This window comes from Triticum dicoccoides, chromosome 6B, assembly GCF_002162155.2.
Source record: "Triticum dicoccoides isolate Atlit2015 ecotype Zavitan chromosome 6B, WEW_v2.0, whole genome shotgun sequence".
Taxonomy (NCBI): Eukaryota; Viridiplantae; Streptophyta; class Magnoliopsida; order Poales; family Poaceae; genus Triticum; species Triticum dicoccoides.
The window spans coordinates 186,660,258-186,679,357 of NC_041391.1; the positions used below are offsets into that span (position 1 = coordinate 186,660,258).

At 44.3% G+C, this 19,100-nt stretch overlaps 2 protein-coding genes across 4 annotated transcripts; both read left to right on the forward strand.

Moving 5' to 3' along the window:
• Positions 1–432: 432 nt before the first annotated feature.
• LOC119326378 lies at positions 433–8,622 on the forward strand. Of its 3 annotated transcripts, none has more exons than XM_037600034.1 (9): positions 433–1,071; positions 1,491–1,634; positions 1,719–1,873; positions 1,967–2,242; positions 7,130–7,257; positions 7,528–7,645; positions 7,847–7,939; positions 8,036–8,122; positions 8,213–8,622. In XM_037600034.1, exons 1-9 carry the CDS (start codon positions 453–455, stop codon positions 8,321–8,323), a joined length of 1,731 nt encoding a protein of 576 aa, XP_037455931.1. In that variant the 5' UTR covers positions 433–452; the 3' UTR covers positions 8,324–8,622. The 3 variants fall into 3 exon arrangements, with proteins under 3 accessions (XP_037455931.1, XP_037455929.1, XP_037455930.1); XM_037600032.1 differs by having other exon boundaries at positions 434–1,080; XM_037600033.1 differs by having other exon boundaries at positions 438–1,080; positions 8,036–8,113.
• A 4,091-nt stretch (positions 8,623–12,713) lies between these two features.
• LOC119321997 lies at positions 12,714–17,979 on the forward strand. The gene is made up of 7 exons (XM_037595493.1): positions 12,714–12,855; positions 12,949–13,224; positions 16,905–17,032; positions 17,305–17,422; positions 17,499–17,591; positions 17,702–17,779; positions 17,867–17,979. The coding sequence occupies exons 1-7, from the start codon at positions 12,841–12,843 to the stop codon at positions 17,975–17,977; spliced, it is 819 nt and encodes a 272-aa protein (XP_037451390.1). The 5' UTR covers positions 12,714–12,840; the 3' UTR covers positions 17,978–17,979.
• The last annotated feature ends 1,121 nt before the right edge of the window (positions 17,980–19,100 follow it).

Sequence of the window (19,100 nt, forward strand, 5' to 3'; positions counted from 1 at the left end):
GGGTGTGGGGGGGAAGGAGCGGGCATTAGAGCATGGTAGTTCTGTTCATTAGATCATGCCAACCTTTTGCCGTGTAGTATGGATTTGTTGAGATTTGTTTATTTGAGGGAGGGGGCATTAGAACATGGTAGTTCTGTTCATTAGATCTTGCCAACCTTTTGCCGTGTAGTATGGATTTGTTGAGATTTGTTTATTTGAGTTTTTCTTTGGTCTAGTGTATTTCATAGGCCTTTTTTGTGGTTCTCTATTATTTGGGAGAGGGCAGGAGCAGTTTTTTTGGGCCTACTTGACGCCATTGGGCTGGCTTGCTTGCGATCAGTGGGGGCAGCATGTCGTTCGGGAGGAACGAAGGTCGTAACGAACGATTCCGTTCGTTCGGTCCCCTCTTCTGGATCGAACGAAGGGTTCGGACTGGCTCATCCCCACCCCGAACATTCGGATGGAGGTTTCCTATGCTGTTGAGCATTACCTCCGTTCGATTATTTTTCTACCTGAAAGTATTGGGCCGTGACATCTCATTCCCTTGGACACCAAAGGTGCGCTATTTTCAGTTAAAAAAAAGGTGCACGAACCGACCCCGCTGCTACCGCGCCGCTCTACCAGGCCCCCTCCTCCCACGACCAAAGCACAAAGTTTCTGCCCGACGGCGGCGGCGCCCGAGCATCGCCGGCCATCGTCCTAATCTGCTGTCCACCATGTCGAGCGGGCCTAGAAGAAAGAAGTATGTTATCCCTACAAAAGAGGGAGGGGCGCCTGCGTCCATGTCGACCGCAAGAAAGCGACGGCGGCCGCCGACTCGTCAGGAACCCGGGCCAACATCTCCTGCGCCCGGGGACGGTACCACACAATCGAGGATCCCTGATGAGGAGGATGACGAGGATGAGGACGCTAAGAAGAGAAATCTGGTCAGATTGGAGGAGGAAGAAGAGGTGGTCTCCTCTGCACCAAGCTCCCCGATCTGCGAGCCGTATATCCCGAGAGACAAAGACGGAGCGATGTACAACAGATTTCGCAACCCGGAAATATACAAGGCCTTAAGGGCTGAAGAAGAGAAGTTGAGAGAAAAACTAGGTTTCCTCTGTAAGCCCCTTATTAGTTCCGTTCCTCTTCTCATTCTCATGGTAATCACATCTTTGTTATGTCCGGCAAGATATGCTGCACAAATCAAGTCAAGAGAGAATAGCAAAGTACCACTACTGAGAATGAACTTGCCAAAATAGCACTCAATTCAGTTTTTCCATGCAAAAATAGTAAATAGTGACTAACTAAGATTAGTATATTCAAAGAAAGACATATATGTCCTTATTTTTCCACATGCCATATTTCGAGTTCAGCAGTAAATGAATTTAGGCGTAGGCAAGTGCACTAGTGGGAGATAATGAGGATGAAGTGTTTAATTAAAAGACTACTGGCTGCTGCTTATAATCTCGACTCCTATCCAGAACACTGTGACAATGTTAACTGTCTCTGTCTGTTGCATAATCTTGTAGCTGCCCAGAGGAAACTGCCAACACTTGACTTCGAATCTTCCGCTTGCCTATCTGATGATGAACAAGTTCTACATGTCCGTGAATCTGGAACAGAGGCCGTACTTCGTGCTGCCAATTTTGTTCTCGCGCTTTCATCATTTACTGGTATGTAGTATCTTCTGATAGTCTTTATCCGTCTACCATTGCCATGGAAGTTACGAATGTGTGTTTATATGTATTAATTTGTAGATGGCAAGCCTCTCCAGAGGTGTTCTGGCATTTTATTTGAATGGAATGATCATCTTAAAACCGGCGTTGTGTTGACGACGGCACATTTAATCCGCTCAAATTGCCCGTCCATTGACCACTGGTTAGGAAAAGACGAGTACCGTCCTGATGCTAAGGTGCATTTCTAACTTATATCATGTAGACGGTCATGGTCTTAGCTTTTTTTCTTCTCAGATTATCTGAAATATTTTCTAAAATGATTGTTTTAGGTGGTTGTCCATTTCTTAGATGATACCACTGCAGAGGGTGATCTCGTGTATCATCAAGAACACTATGATATTGCTTTTTTCAAAGTTGAAGTCAGTCAATGTCCTCAGTTGCCTTTGTTTGTTGATAATGTGAAACCCGGTCAAGAGATTTTCCAGCTTGGAAGAGATGAGAAGTTGAACCTGAGAATAACCTATGGCAAGGCACGATCTATGAATCCAAACACGTATCAAAGACAGCACTTCATGTACATGATTCGTGAAGATGTTGACAATGAGGTATGTACATTCAAAGAAAACACAATTTTCCATTGCTATGCCATGTTTCTTGTTATAAATCACCAAAGAAGGAATTCTTTAATGAATACTTCTGGTGCAAATAAATCACAGGCTAACATTATTCATTTTGAACAACTTCTATTGTTTGCCTATTGGTTCATGGGCTACCGGAGAAGTTGAAAAGATATATTAGCTAGGTTTTTAAGTTGTTGACAAAATGGGAAGGAACAACTGCAGTGTAGGATCTAGTAGACTAGACCACAAAGCTGACCTTGAATAAGATGGCTAGTAAAGAAACCAAAACATGCAAATAAGTTTGCTACCTGAACCAATTGAGCTTCGGTGAGATGAGTGAAACCAAATGGCATTGGCAACCTCCCAATAAATTCTAGTTTCAGGCATATCATCATTCTCAGTATAAGTAGGAACTCATCCAAAGTTACCTCTAGTATCAATATGAGCATAATACAAAAATCTAATAAGTGTCACAAGACCATCAACTAAACTTACATCGTAAGCAAGCTTGATTCCCCGAGGGCATTCATCAAATCATAATCACGCAATTAATGAAATATTATATTCTTCTAAAGCCACAAGGGAGGAGCCCAGCCTTGTACTAGACAATTCTTCTTTTTAAAGAGCTTCATCCCCCTCCCCTCCCCTCCCATTCGCTCCCGCGAGCGACGCGGAAGGGAAACCCTAGCCGCCGGTCGCAGGCCCCCCTCCTCCTTGACTCCTCCCTCGCCGTCGCCGGCTCGCGCTGACGGGCGAAGCCCGGTCAGCCTCGGCGGCGGCGGGGCCTTCCTTCCCCTGCTCGCTAGGGCCGACGCGGGTCGGGGTCAGCGGGCGGTGGCGTGGCGCTGACCGAGGGCGTGACGGCGCGGCCAGTGCCTGGCGGCGGCGGGTTGGGCTCGGTGTGCTCTGTTCCGCGTGGTTGCGCCTGGCGTGGTGGCGGCAGCCACTGGTGGAGCGCGTTGGCCCCCCTTTGGCGGGTGGCTGATGCAGATGCGGGGAGCGCCGCTCCTGGCCGCGTGGGCGGCGGATCGGCGACGAGCGTGGCTGGCTCCTGGGGCTTCCCCGTTTGCCCTTGGAGCAGATCTGGCGATGGTGCTTCCTCTCGGGGGATGGATTGGGGGAAACCCCTTGGCTGTTCGCTGCGGCCACGTTGCCGGCGGTGCTCTGGCGTCGTTCCCCTTCTTGAAGGCGGCTTCGCAATCCCCCCCTCGCCCTTCCTTCCTCGTCCCGGGTGAAAGCCCAAAATCTCCGGATTGGGTGGTGACGGCGCTCCGGCGTCGTTTTTCTTCTTGAAGACACCACCTTGGTGCGGCGGAGTGGTGGTCGAGGCCTTGGCACGGGGGGTGGCTGCCGGTTATCGTCAGTGGTGTCCATGCTCGTCCACTTGCGGTTGAAGTTGGCGCCGGCGCGCGGCGTTGGCGATGCTCAGTGGTGCGGCTGCCTGGTCAGCTCAGGGGTGAGCGACTCTGCCTGTCGACGGCGTAGTGTCCTCCGATCCAGGACTAGAGGGCAGGGGGCTCTCTTCGGAGGTAGAGACGGATGGCGGACCGGATGGCTTAGCTCAAGGGGGATGACGGAGCGTGACAATCCTCCTGCAGCGGGATCTACCTCGGCTCAGCCGCGGCGTGTGTTGGCTCCTGTTCGCCGAGGGCTTCGATGTTCAAGCTTGTGCTTGGTGCACTCGGGTCTTGTTAGTGGCTCCTTTGGTATCTTGTATCTTTGCCGTTTTTTTAGTTTTTTCTTCCTTTCTTCTTCTCTTTCTTTGGGCTTGATGTGCTGCTCGCCCCAGCATTGCGATGTGTCATTGGTGGTTTGCTTTGGAATACAAAGCGGGGGGAAACCCTTTTTCGGTAAAGCCACAAGGACAGTGGCGATGTCTTCCACAATGCACATACTTCCCGACATGCTCTGGAAGTCTATAGATAAAAACAGGATCGTTCCAAAAAGTTGAGACTTTATTAGTTCTAATCATATAAACTTCCCGAGACAAATCTTCCCCATGTCTGAGAAGCAGATCCACAAATGAAGAGTAAACAATAATAAGCATCTCACAGTAGACTGCTTGCGTATGAGCAACTCATCATTTTAATGGAAGGTGCTGATTACAAATTTGAAGTACACACACCCAACCGAACTGCTGCCTGGCGGAGCAGCGTCGCGTAGAAGCCCTCACACTGACGTGTCAGCTTTTGGTCACACAATGGCAGCAGCAAAGTGTATCCTGCACCCCACAGCCACCGCCCGCAGCAAAACCCTTTTCGTGCCAGTGTTTTCCTCCTTATCAATGTAACTGATACATGATTGCAAAAATTATAGCAAGCAAGATAAGGAGCTTACCTTTGAAGTTTGGTTGAGTAATTGGAGAGCACTGCATTACAGGTTGCTGAGCACACATAAGGGATAAGGTTTCTGTCACTTAGTCAGAAAACATGATATGCATAACAGGTGGAACTTTCCTAAGTAGAGTTCTGATGGAGGGAAAGAGGCTGACCCGTATAATAATTATGTGATTAGCGGATATAATCATACCAAACCAATATCACCTCTTTCAAGTTTTCTAGTGCTTTACATCCAAAGAAATGTTATATATGTATATATGCTACTATAACCACCAAAGATCCACCAGAGTAGAAAGAACCTCCAGGGGAAGGAATGTCAGAGACAAACACACAACCATAGATCTCTCACATAGTCACATCTTGGAAAATAGCATCCTGCGCTTGTTTTGGTTAAAAATAAAAAATGAAAGGAACAACTTGGTTGATTTGTTTCAAGCAAATTAGTTCAGGGTCTCTGTAGTTATTTTCTAATCATAAAGCTCCTCACACCCCCTTGTTGAAAAGATCAAAATATATGAAAACATCAGTATGTAATCATCACAAAGACTGTAAACTGACAGAAGAGAATACAAATATGACCCTACATTTATTCAGACCTACAAAAGAGAACTGCCGTGCAGCATCCACCAGAAATATGTCTCATCTACACATATTACAGCAATTTGTCAAGTAATTCTTAGCAATTGGCATTTGTGTTTGCGAGACAATATAGGGAATGAATTGCGAATATGGCATCAACATTATATGTAAGGCTTTGATTTGTAGGGTGCACTCATTGAGAGCAATAAATAGATGGAGATGTTGTTTACCAATCAGTGGCAAGTTGCAATGCATGCCAGCCAAAAATATTGATGCGAAACATATATTCCTAACTCCAGTGCTTTTCTTTCCAAACCTGAAACCATTAGCATGATAGGTCCAATGCTAAGCAAGTAATTATTGTTCATCTATTTGCATCCTGATAAGAGATAAGAAGGCTTGACCTCTTCTATTTTCTCTCTTTCTTTCTATGTTTCACAATGGTTGTCGGCAGGAGATGGGATTGTCCGTTGGTCTAATTTTTGACTGCTCTAAAACTCTGATAGTTCTGACGAGAAGTTATTTGTTAAACCATAACATGATCACTTGAGAAATCCAGGACGTTATCAATAAGAAATTATGCCAGACTGAGCCGTGTACTTTCCAAATTTTGTGAAAATTGCATTCTATCTTCCAATTTGTTGTAGCCTGACAAACATTCTAAGTGGTCACTGCTGAAAATTTTGTGATAATATTAGCCTGTTTTGAAATTGCGTAACTGAAAACATCAAGAACCCGACCGTGTGAATATACTTAAAATGGAACACAAACATCCTATATTGCACTCATGTCAAGTTTAATTAAGCATACAGCTAGCTCATTTACTAATTTAGTTAGAGTGGAGAAATAAGGTTAGTGGTCCGAAAATTCCAACGCTAAGTCTGGCCGACCACTCCTTTCCTGCCTCTATCCATGTGTGCTAAGTGCCTCAGGCCGATTTAGCCGCACCATGTGAGCCTGAGCTAGAGTTTATCTTCCATTGATTGTATACCCCCAATAAATCGAACGACCAAAGGCCCATCAGCCACCACATAAAGACGCACCAACAACCCCCGACTGATTGTTTGGAACCTATATGTAACTCCATTAACAGTTATAGCAAACCATCAGAGAAAGGATAGGAACTTCACCTTCAGGGACGACGCATCAAAAAGAAATCAACAGTGATCCTAAATCCTACTCAGTTTTAAAGAATAATAAGAGAAATTAAGCCGATGAAGTAACTGAAAAGAGGAAGAGAACACATGCAAAAACCCAAAACTGAATTGGGGCAACAATAGACACAATCCATCGGCTGCCCAAACACACGCAAAAACCCAAAACTGAATAGGGGCAAGAACAGACACAACGACATGGAATGCACAACACAACATCGGGAGACCAACCATCAGGAGACGGAGCAGCTACACTCACATGCATTTGGCCAGTGCCACCATCCAAAATGATGGGAGAACCATCTGATGGAGAGTAAGCTACAACAACTTCGAGGAACGCTTGGCTGATGGGACGGACAAATTAGCAGGCGCACCAAAGACGGGGATGGAGCAGCGGTAGTGTACCCTAAATCACCTCCTTTCAAGTGACTGCTGACGGTGTCACCGCTCAACCCAAAATCGCCTACCATCTCTACACACAGACCCCCAAATCGAAAGGAGCAGAAATGCGGTACACTGCGTTTGACCAATGCGAGTGCAGACAGGGTCCCACAACGCTGCCTGACACCAATTGGGACCCACTGTAGAAAAAATATACTGGAGCTCTCCCTGTCTTCTATTCCCAGGGAGCTTAGAGAATTTAGGGATTAGTGCATATACAATATAGATTCACCTTTCTGCTAAAAAATAGTGTCATGTGCAGGAGGTTTTTTTATGTTGAATTTGATTTACTGTTGTCAGATTAATCAATTTTTTGTATCATTTTCAATTCTAAAACATTGTGGATGCCATTTTAATAGTTTGATGATGGAGGGCCAGCAATTGACTTCAGTGCAAATGTTGTTGGCATGATCAACAACTCTACGAGCGGATCTTTCATACCTACTTCTATCTTGCACGAATGCTTCTACTTCTGGAAGAATCATGGGTATGGTTCTACTCAGTTCAACCGCTGGACAGAGACATTTTTCAAGTTGCACCATTTAGTCTGTTTGATCAAAAGATATAAATTAGTCGCCTCATTTATATTTTTCAATTTTATTTAGCATACAAGTTGGGATGTTAAATTTTAATCGAGCTGCAAAATATTTGGTATACTATCAGCAGCTTTCCAGCATGTTATATAGTTTAGAATTCAATAAAACGACTCATTTAAAAATGTTACATGCTTATGTCTAAATTCTATAAATATGTACAGGTGCATCCCTCGGCTCCACCTCAGATTGAAGCTTTTCGCTATCAAGCTTCTAGACCCCTCTCATATTGAGAGGATAAGGCGGAAATGCAAAATTGATAGTGGTCTTATTGTTCAAGAGGTATGTATGCTCATTATATTGTTTATTTCTAGACTGGTGGCATATTATGTACTCTCTCCGTCCGGAAATACTTGTCATCAAAATGGATAAAAGGGGATGTATCTAGACGTATTTTAGTTTTAGATACATCTCTTTTTATACATTTTGATGACAAGTATTTTCGGACGGAGGGAGTAGTAACAGTTGCCAATTAAACCTTAGGTATCAAGTGGGTCCCATGCCGAGATGCTTGGAATCTGTAGAGGTGATATTATCAGCTGTTTTGAGGGAGAGGAAGTTTCTACGACAGTCCAGGTTAGTGTATTATACATTTTGTAGGAGAAGAAATTATATTCATGCGCATTCTATTACTTTATGCTCAGTTCAATTATTTCTTGTTGCTATTATCAGTTGGAGAAAATGATGCTGGATGTTTGCAAGAATCGTTTTGAGGGAGGAATAAACTGGAATAACAAAGTGGATGTTTCGGTAAATTTAGTTGAGATTTGCTTGACCGTTCATTTTTCATACAGGAATATGATTAGTCAAAATTTTAGCTGTAAGAAATATGTCATGCTAACTTTGTAGGTTTTGGTTTTCGACATCCGGAGGAGTCACTGGAGGACCAAGGTGTTGACTCTAGATGTTTCTGACAAGGGAGAAGTTATCATGAGAGCATCTCGTCTCGTGACTGTTTAGAATGTCATAATATTACTAGTTTATGTATTTTGGAGTTATTATTTTGGTGGTGAATGGCTAGTGTGTAGCGACCAAATTTTGACCTATTATTTTGGTCGTCAACTGCTGCTCGAGGTTCTTTCGTTGGGCTCGAATGTCGCTGGAGATGCATCATTACTCATCTGCTGACAGTCGGTGAGTCTGCACACAGGATAGGATTTGTAAAAGGTATGAAATAGTTTCTAGCTAATAGCCTGAGTTGTACGTCTGACTTTTTGGACAACTCAAAAGAGCCTTGATAAAAAAAACTTTATTCCACATATTTTGGCATTTGGATGCACCCCAGGGCGACTCACAAGTTCTTTTCCAATCAGGGGAGAAACAGAAGCAGGAGCTTCATCCATGCAGACACAAAAGTTTGCTGAATTAGCTAGCTCGTGGGCTATAGAATTTGCCCGTTTCACAAAAATCAAAAGGTACACGAAAAGGTATACGAGGGAATTGACATAACACATGGTAACAACCATAAAGAATATCTATTGAGGCTCCCGTGAAATTTGCTCTCTCCATTGTGTTAATGACCTCCATGCTGTGTGAGTTTACCACTAGCTTGTTACCCCCAGTAAATTGTGCAAGGGAAAGATCATACTAATCCCCGCAAAGAAAAAAAAAAGAAATCATACTAGCCAAGCCCATGTGGGGCACGCCGTGCCCGGTGATACATCATGATGAACTAGATGATATCCCGTGTGTTGCTGCGAGAATTGTCTATCGCTGAATAGGCTAAGCGATGGAGTGGGCTAGAGAAATCATGATGCTATTTTATGCCTGCAATTAGTGTAACAAACCAAGGTATAAAAGGGATTACCACTCATAACATCAAAGTATTTGAAGTTCACGACAAGGTATGGAAGCAAACAGAACCAAAGAGTGTTTTTCTAGGTTGAAGTTGTAGATTCTGCCATTACTGCAATGAATCTGCAACTTCAACCCAGAAAAACTCTGGTTTAGGTACGGGCTCGTCAGGCAGGGGTGGTTCAATGGTGCGGTGTGGGTCCGTGCGAGGCCTTGCCTGAGGTGGCAGGGGACTTCAGGAAGGGGGCAGGAGTGCCCCTCCGTTGCATCTGGCGGCTGCGTCGTGTAATTGCCAGAGTTCCCCTGGTCCAGATCTGCCCGCCGAGACCACCAACGCTGCCAAGGTGTCTACCCCTTTCTGGTCGGCCGCGTCGGTATGGTGTATCCATGAATGAAGGTTGGGCTCGGATGCTGGGGCGGCGGCCCGGTTGGTGGATGCCGGGGTGCTCGTGGGCAGAGCACACGGCTCGGGCGCTGTCCGGTCACCATGGCCGTGTGGGCGGCATGATGACCGGGGTGTGTCGTTCAGTAGTGGTGCCGCGGTTGTTCGTAAGGAAGCAATATAAACGAATGAGCACCCCTATAAGCACATTTCCGGCCATATGAAAGGCGCATTGGCTCAGACCACTTGAGCCTTCTACACCTTTTCAAAATTGATGAATGTTTTTCAAAATTTATGAACTTTTCAAATCTGTAATTTTTTTAATCCATGTTTTTCCAGATTTGTAAGCGAATGGACGAACAAGAAAAAAAAACATAGAGACGAATGAACAAAGCAGACGAATGGAAGGGAAAGAGCGAGTGCGCTAGCTGGGCCGGCCCACTCGTGGCTGCTACAAGCGCCGGCGAAGCGAAGCGGCGCCTAAGGCGATTCCAGCGCTGTAAACGGTTTTTAAGCGCGCCGCGCCCGCGCGTTGCGCGGCTGTTGGAGATGCTTTTAGTGGATTTTTTTAGACACTTCAGTTTTTTTTCTTCGAGGGGTTCCATATACTCCATATTCTTTTTTTATTAGGGCTTCCAGATTTTTTTTTTTGAGAATATTTAGGGCTTCCAGATAATCCAGATAGATAGGTACTTAGGCCGTGGCCCTGTTCTCCGCGTGGCCTCACCTTCTGGGCCGGCCCCTTGTGGTCGCCGCCTTGCCCCGTCCTCTGGGCGACCCCGCGTTACACTATTTCTATTTGAGGCGTCTCTAGTCCCAAAATCCAAAGGAAAACGTCAAATCCAAACCCCAACTTCCTGCCCGACGGGCGACGGCGGCTATCGTCCTCCCCTAATTTGCTTTGGGCAACGATCTGCGCCGGCGCACCGGCCCAATCGTTGGGCCGGTCAAGTCCCTGCCGTCAGATCTGGCCCCCCCGAGCCGTCAGATCCCTTCGTCCCCAACCTCTTCCATCTTCAACCTCCCGCACGGAAAAAGGGAGAGGCCCGCCTTCGCACGAAGCGACGCCTCCGCACGCGCCAACCGCCTCGCCTCGCCTCCTCACCGCCGGTCGCCCTCACCGCCGGTTGCCGCCCTCGCCGCTGGTTGCCGCCCTCACCTATGCTGCCTTCATGTGTTTCTCACCTCCGCGGATGCAGCAGCGAGCGCCCATGGTTGCACTCGTGGTTGCAGGCTTGCAGCTCCAGGGAGGATGGCCGCATCTCCGGTGGCGCCGGCCGCCGGCCGCAGCACCTGTCGTTGTGCTCGCGCTGTACCTCGCCGTGTGCCCACCCCGGGGCTCTTGCTGGTTCCAACAAAAAACGACACCGGTTGTAGCAAAAAAGTTTATCGCTTCCAGCAAAAAAGCTTACCGCTGCAGCCTGCCGTCGTCATTGTAGCAAAAATGTTAACCGGATGTAGCTTCTGTGGTTGCCGATTGCAGCAAAACAATGACGTGGTTGTAGCAAACACAAAAAAGGAAAAAAGTTTCCATCGTTTTCAGAAAAGCTTCGACTATGGTTTGGAAAAGCTTCAATCGCGTATAAAAAAAGCTTCATCCGTTAAGAAAAAAAGCTTCAACCAGACCTGCGACCAAAGAAAAAGTTGCAAAGGTTGACAGAGAAAGCTTCAACCGTGTATAGGAAAAGCTTCAACCGGCTACCGGCAATGGAAAAGCCATGGTTGCAGCCCGCGGTCACCTCGGACATCGCCGTCACACACCCCGGCCTCCGCAGGGTTGCATCAGCGTCGCCGTGGTAGCACCCCGCCGCCGTGGTAGAACCCCGTCGCCCCGGTTGCAGCATCTCCCGCGGTCACCCCCATGGTCGCCGCGCAGAGCCATGGCGAGCTTCGAGCGGGGAGGGGAGGCATGGTGCTGCGACCAGGGGGCGGGGGGAGGGGCAGGGGATGGGGAGGAGGGGGCAAAAGAAGAGGACGGCGCGCGCCCCCGACGAGCTGCTCGAGACGTGGGGAAGCTGCGTGAGATGTGCGGGAGATGCGGGGAGACGCGAGGAAGAGGGAGCGACCGGCCCAATGTTCCGCCGGTGCCCCGGCCCCAAACGTTTCCCATTTGCTTTCCACCATGTCGAGCGAGGCTAGAAGAAAGAAGGATATTATCCCTACACAAGAAGCAGAGGCGTCTGGGTCCATGTCGACCGCAAGAAAGCGACGGCGGCCGCCGACTCGTCAGGAAACCGGGCCAACATCTCCTGCTCTCGGGGACGGTACCACACAATCGAGGATCCCTGATGAGGAGGATGACGAGGATCAGGATGCTAAGAAGAGAAATCTGGTCAGACTGGAGGAGGAGGAGGTGGAGGAGGAGGAAGAGGTGGTCTCCTCTGCACCGAGCTCCCCGATCTGCGAGCCGTATATCCCCAGAGACAAAGACGGAGCGATGCACAACAGATTTCGCAACCCGGCAATATACAACGCCTTAACGTCTGCAGAAGAGATGGTGGAAGAAAAACTAGGTTCCCTCTCTAAGCCCCTTATTAGTTCCGTTCCTCTTCTCATTCGCATGGTAATCACATCTTTGGTAGGTCCGGCAAGATATGCTGCACAAATCAAGTCGAGAGAGAATAGCAAAGTACCACTAGTGAAAATGAACTTGCCAAAATAGCACTCAATTCAGTTTTTCCATGCAAAAATAGTACTAGTGACTAACTGAGACTAGTATATTCAAAGAAAGACATCTATATATGCCCTTATTTCTCCACATGCCATATTTCCAGTTCAGCAGCAAATGAATTTAGGCGTAGGCAAGTGCACTAGTGGGAGATAACGAGGATGAAGTGTTTAACTAAAAGACTACTGGCCGCTTATAATCTCGACTCCTATCCAGAACACTGTGACAATATTAACTGTCTGTTGCATAATCTTGTAGCTGCCCAGAGGAAACTGCCAACACTTCACTTCGAATCTTCCACTTGCCTATCTCATCAACAACTTCTCCCAGTGCGTGAATCTGGAACAGAGGCTGTACTTCATCCTGCCAATTTTGTTCTCGCGCTTTCATCATTTGCTGGTATTTAATATCTTTTGATAGATTTTCTTTTTCTAGCATTGCCATGAAATTTACCACTGTTTATGAATGTGTGTTTGTAAGTATTAATTTCCAGATGGCAAAGCTCTGCGAAGGTGTTCTGCCATTTTATTTGAATGGGATGATCATCTTAAAACTGGTGTTGTGTTGACGACGGCACATCTAATCCGCTCAAATTGCCCATCCATTGACCACTGGTTAGGAAAGAACGAGTACATGCCTGATGCTAAGGTGCATTTCTAAATTCTATTGTACAGAAGGTCATGGTTTTGGCTTTTGTTTTTCTTAGATTAACTGAAATACTTTTTACAATAATTGTTTTAGGTGGTTGTTCATTTTTTAGATGATACAACTGCAGAGGGTGACCTCTTGTACCATCAAGAACACTATGATATTGCTTTTTTCAAAGTTAAAGTCGGTCAATGCCCCCAACTGCCTTTGTTTGTTGACAATGTGAAATCCGGTCAAGAAATTTTCCAGCTTGGAAGAGATGAGAAGTTGAACCTGAGAATAACCTATGGCAGGGCACAATCTAAGAATCCAAACATGTATCGAAGACAACACTTCATGTACATGCATCGTAAAGATGATAACAATGAGGTATATATTGACAACGCAGTTTTACATTGTTATGCCATGTTTTGTTTTATAATGCTATCACTAGTATTTTAAGTTGATGACAAATGAGGTATATATTCAAAAAATGAATTTTTAATGAAAAACTCTGATGCAAACAAATCACAGGCTAACATTATTCATTTTGAACAACTTCTATTGCTTGCCTATTGGTTTTTGGGCTCCCAGAGAACCTGACAAAATATATTAGCCAGTTTTTCAAAAGTTGCTGACAAAATCGAAAGGAAAAACTGTAGTGTAGGATCTAATAGACTGTACCACAAAGCCGACCTTCTGGAAGCATCAAGTAGAATAAAGATGAACTTGAATGAGGTAGCCGGTAAACAAACAAGTTTGGTACCTGAACCAATTGAGCCTCAGTGAGATGAGCGAAACCAAATGGCATTGGCAACCTCCCAATAAATTCTAGTGTTAGGCAGATCATCACTCTCAGTACAAGTAGGAAGTTATCCAAAGTTACCTCTAGTATCAATATGAGCATATAATATAAAAATCTAATAAGTGTCACAAGACCGTCACTTAAACTTACATCTTAAGCAAGCTTGATTCCTTGAGAGCATTCATAAAAGCATGATCACACAATTAATGAAATATTATTCTTCCAAAACCAAAAGGACCATGGCGATGTCTTCCATAGCGCACATACTTCCAGACACGCTATGGAAGTTATAAATAACAGTAGGATCGTTCCAAAAAGTAGATATTTTATTATTTCCAATCATATAAACTTTCTGAGACAAATCTTCCCCGTGTCTGAGAAGGCATATCCACAAATGAAGAGTAAACAAGTTACTCACAGTAGACTGCTTGCGTATGCACAACTCATCATTGTAGTGGAAGGTGCTGATTACAAATTTGAAGTATAAACACGCAACCGATTTGCTGCCTGGCGGAGCAGTGTGACGTAGAAGCCCTCACACTGACGTGTTAGCTTCTGGTCACACAATGGCAGCAGCAAAGTGTATCCTGCACCCCACAGCCACCGCCCCGCATCAAAGCCCTTTTGCTGCCTGTGTTTTCCTCCTTATCCACATAACTGATACATGATTGCAAAAATTATAGCAAGATAAGGAGCTTACCTTTGAAGTTTGGTTGAGTATTTGGAGAGCACTGCGTTACAGGTTGTTGAAGCACGCATAAGGGATAAGGTGTCTGTCACCTAGTCAGAAAATATAATATGCATAACAGGTGGAAGTAAGTAGAGTTGTGATGGAGGGAAAGAGGCCGACCTGTATAATAATTATGTGATTAGTGGATAATCATACCAAACCAATAGCCTATTTCAAGTTTTTTTAGTGCTTTACATCCAAAGATATCTTATATATATATGCCACTATAACTACCAAAAAATCATTACAGCAGAAAGAACCTCCAGGGGAAGGAATGTCAGAGACACACAACCAAAGAGATCTAACTGGAAGAGATAAGTACCATCTGCTGCATTTTAGCTAAGGTGTAGAGATCTCTCACATAGTCACATCTTGGAAAATAGCAGCCGACATTCATTTTGTTAAAAAATAATAAATGAAAGGAACAACTCGGTTGATTTGTTTCAATCAATTAGTTCAGCGTCTCTATGGTTATTTTCTAATCATAAAGCTCCTCACATCCCCTTGTTGAAAAGATTAAAATTTATAAAAACATCTGTATGTAATCATCAAAGGCTGTAAACTGACGAAGAGAATACAAATATGACCGTACATTTATTCAGACCTACAAAAGAGAACCGACATGCAGTATCCACCAGAAATATGTCTCATCTACACATATTACAGCAATTTGTCGATAATTCTTAGCAATTGACATTTATGTTTGCAAAGCTGTAAAAACAGGGAATGAATTACGAATATGGCATCAACATTATATGTAAGGCTTTGAACTGTAGGGTGCACTCGTTGAGAGCAATAAATAGATGGAGATGATTTGTACCAATCAGTGGCGAGTTGCAATGCATGCCATCCAAAAATATTGATGTGTGCTTTTCTTTCCAAACCTGAAACAATTAGCATGATAGCTCCAATGTTGCAATGCATGCCATCTATTTGCATACTGATAAGAGATAAGAAGGCTTCAAATCTTCTATTTTCTCTCTTACTTCCTATGTTCCACAATAGTTTGTCGGCAGGAGATGGGATTGTCCGTTGGTCTAATTTTTGACTGCTCTATAACTCTGATAGTTCTGACAAAAAGTTATTCTGTTAAACCATAACATGACCACTTGAGAAATCCAGGACGTTATCAATAAGCAATAACACCAGACTGAGCCATGCACTTTCCAAATTTGGTGAAAATTGCATTCTATCTTCCAATTCGCTGTAACCTGACAAACATTCTAAGTGGTCACTGCTGATTTTTTTGTGATAATATCAGCCTGTTTTGTAATTGCTTAACTGAAAACATAAAGAATCTTACTGTGTGAATGTACTCAAAATGGAATACAAGCATCCTATATTGCACTGATGTCAAGTTTGATAAGTGTACAGCTCATTTACAAATTTAGTTAAAAGTGGAGAAACAAGGTACGTGGCCTGAAAATTCCAACACTAAGTCTGTCCGACCACCCCTTTCCTGCCTCTCTGTTTTATCTATCCCTGTGTTCTAAGTGCCTCAGGCTGATTTCGCTGCACCATCTGAGCCTGAGCTAGAGTCCATCTTCCATTGATTACCCTCAATAACTCAAACGACCAAAGGCCCATCAGCCGCCACATAAAGACGCGCCAACAATCCCCGACGGATTGTTTGGAACCTATATGTAACTCCATTAACAGTTATAGCAAACCATCAGAGAAAGATAGGAACTTCACCTTCAGCGACGAAACATCAAAAAGAAATCAATAGTGATCCTAAATCTTACTCGGTTTTAAAGAATGTTATATATAAGAGAAATTAAGCCAATGAAGTAACTGAAAAGAGGAAGATAACACGTGCAAAAACCCAAAACTGAATTGGGGCAACAACAGACACAGCCCATCAGCTGCCCAGACACACGCAAAAACCCAAAACTGAATCGGGGAAATAACAGACACAACGGCATGGAATGCACAGCCGCAACATCGGGAGACCAACCATCAGGAGAGGGAGCAGCTACGCTCGCATGCATTTGGCCAGTGCCACCATCCAAAATGACGGGAGAAGCATCTGATGGCGAGTAAGCTAGAAACAACAACATCGAGGAACGCTTGGCTGCTGGGACGGACAAATTAGCAGGCACACCAAAGACGGGGATGGAGCGGCGGTAGTGCACTCTAAATCACTTCCTTTCAAGTGACTGCCGACAGTGTCACCGCTCAACCCCAAATTTCCTCCCATCTCTACACGCATACCCTCAAATCGAAAGTAGCAGACATCCAGTGCACTGCATTTGACCAATGCGAGTGCAGGCAGGGTCCCACAACGCTGCCTGACAGAGACAATTGGGACCCACTGTAGAAAAAAAAAACACCGGAGCTCTCCCTTGTCTTTTATTCCCAGGGAGCTTAGAGAATTTAGGGATTAGTGCATATCCAATATAAATTCACCTTTCTGCTCAAAAATAGTTTCATCTGCGTGAGTTTTTTTATGTTGAATTTTATTTACTGTTGTCAAATTAATCAATTTTTTGTATCATTTTCAATTCTACAACATTGTGGATGACATTTTAATAGTTTGATGATGGAGGGCCAGCAATTGACTTCAGTGCAAATATTGTTGGCATGATCAACAACTCTACGAGCGGATCTTTCATACCTACTTCTATCTTGCACCAATGCTTCTACTTCTGGAGGAATCATGGGTATGGTTCTACTCAGTTCAACCGCTGGACAGATACATTTATCAAGTTGCACCATTTAGTCTGTTTGATCATAAGATATAAATAGTTGCCCCATTTATGTTTTTTCAATTTAATTTAGCATAAAAGTTGCGATGTTAATTTTAAATCAAGTTGCAAAATATTTGGTATACTACCAGCAGCTTTCCAGCATGTTATATAGTTTAGAATTCAATAAAAATGACTCATTTAAAAAGGGTTACATGCTTATGTCTAAATTCTGTAAATATGTATAGGCGCATCCCTCGGCTCCACCTCAGATTGAAGCTTTTCGCTATCAAGCTTCTAGACCCTTCTCATATTGAGAGGATAAGGCGAAAATGCAAAATTGATAGTGGTCTTATTGTTCAAGAGGTATGCATGCTCATTATATTGTTTATTTCTGGACTGGTGGCATATTATGTAGTCATTGTTGCCAATTAAACCTTAGGTGTCAAGTGGGTCCCATGCTGAGATGCTTGGAATCTGTAGAGGTGATATTATCAGCTGTTTTGAGGGAGAGGAAGTTTCTACTACAGTCGAGGTTAGTGTATTACACATTTTGTAGGATTTAGTTACATTCAGAAGAAATTATATTCATGCGCATTCTATTACTTTACGCTCAGTTCAATTCTTTCTTATTGCTATTACCAGTTGGAGAAAATGATGTTGGATGTTTGCAAGAATCGTTTTATGGGAGGAATAAACTGGAATAGAAAAGTGGATGTTTCGGTAAATTTAGTTGAGATTTGCTTGACCGTTTATTTTTCATACGGGAATATGATTACCTGTAAGAAATATGTCATACTGACTTTGTAGGTTTTGGTTTTCGACATCCGGAGGAGTCACTGGAGGACCAAGGTGTTGACTCTAGATGTTTCTGACAAGGGAGAAGTTATCGTGAGAGCATCTCGTCTCGTGACTGTTTAAAATGTCATAATATTAATAGTTTATGTATTTTGAAGTTATTATTTTGGTGGTGAATGGCTAGTGTGTAGCGACCAAATTTGGATTGTTTTGGTGGTCAACTGTCCCTCGAGATTCTTTTGTTGGGCTCGCATGTCACTGGAGATGCATCATTACTCATCTGCTGACAGAGATCGGTGAGTCTGCACACAGGATAGGATTTGTAGCAGGTATGAAACAGTTTCTAGCTAATAGCCTGAGTTGTACGTATGACTTGTTGGACAACTCCAAAGAGCCTTGATATGAAAAAAAACTTCACTCCACATATTTTGGCATTTGGATGCACCCCATGGCGACTCCCAAGTTCTTTTCCAATCAGGGGAGAAATAGAAGCAGGACCTTCATCCATGTAGACACTAAATTTTGCTAACTAGCTAGCTTATGGGCTATAGAATTTGCCCCTCAGGCAAAATTCAAAAGCTACACGAAAAAGTATACAAGGGAATTGGCATAACATATGATAACAATCATAATAAATAGCTACTGAGGCTCCCGTGAAATTTTCTCTCTCCATTGTGTTAATGACCACCATGTTGTGTGAGTTTACCACTAGCTTGTTACACCCAGTAAATTGTGCAAGGAAAAGATCATACTAGCCAAGCCCGCGCGAGGCACGCTGATATGACCGCATGTAATTTAAATACCAAGATTGTTGTTTTGCCTGAAGTTGGTGTTGTCCGAAAATACACTGCATATACACTGGAGCAACCGCGCCTAAGTTCTGGAGATGAGCAACCACTAGTAGATAGATGCATGCATGCTGAAGCATTGCAAGCGATGTGCATCAGGAGAGAAGAGAAGCCTATTTAGGTTAAGATGATAATTGCTTCGGTGTTAGACAATCATGCATCAAGAGGAAACGAAGGAAAAGAATACTTTAGTTATTTTGGTAAGCTACGTTCAGGAGGAGGCACCAAGGAGTCCAACGTCAGAATCAAAAGAAGAAGAATATTATTCTTTCTTTTCCTGCCAATCAAGGAAGCCATGTACGTGAGAAGGCCATTTATTTGGGAGTTTTTGAGCTTGAAGGATATTGGCTGGGGCCCTCCCAGATTGACCCAACGCATGCACAAACCAGCTCATGCAC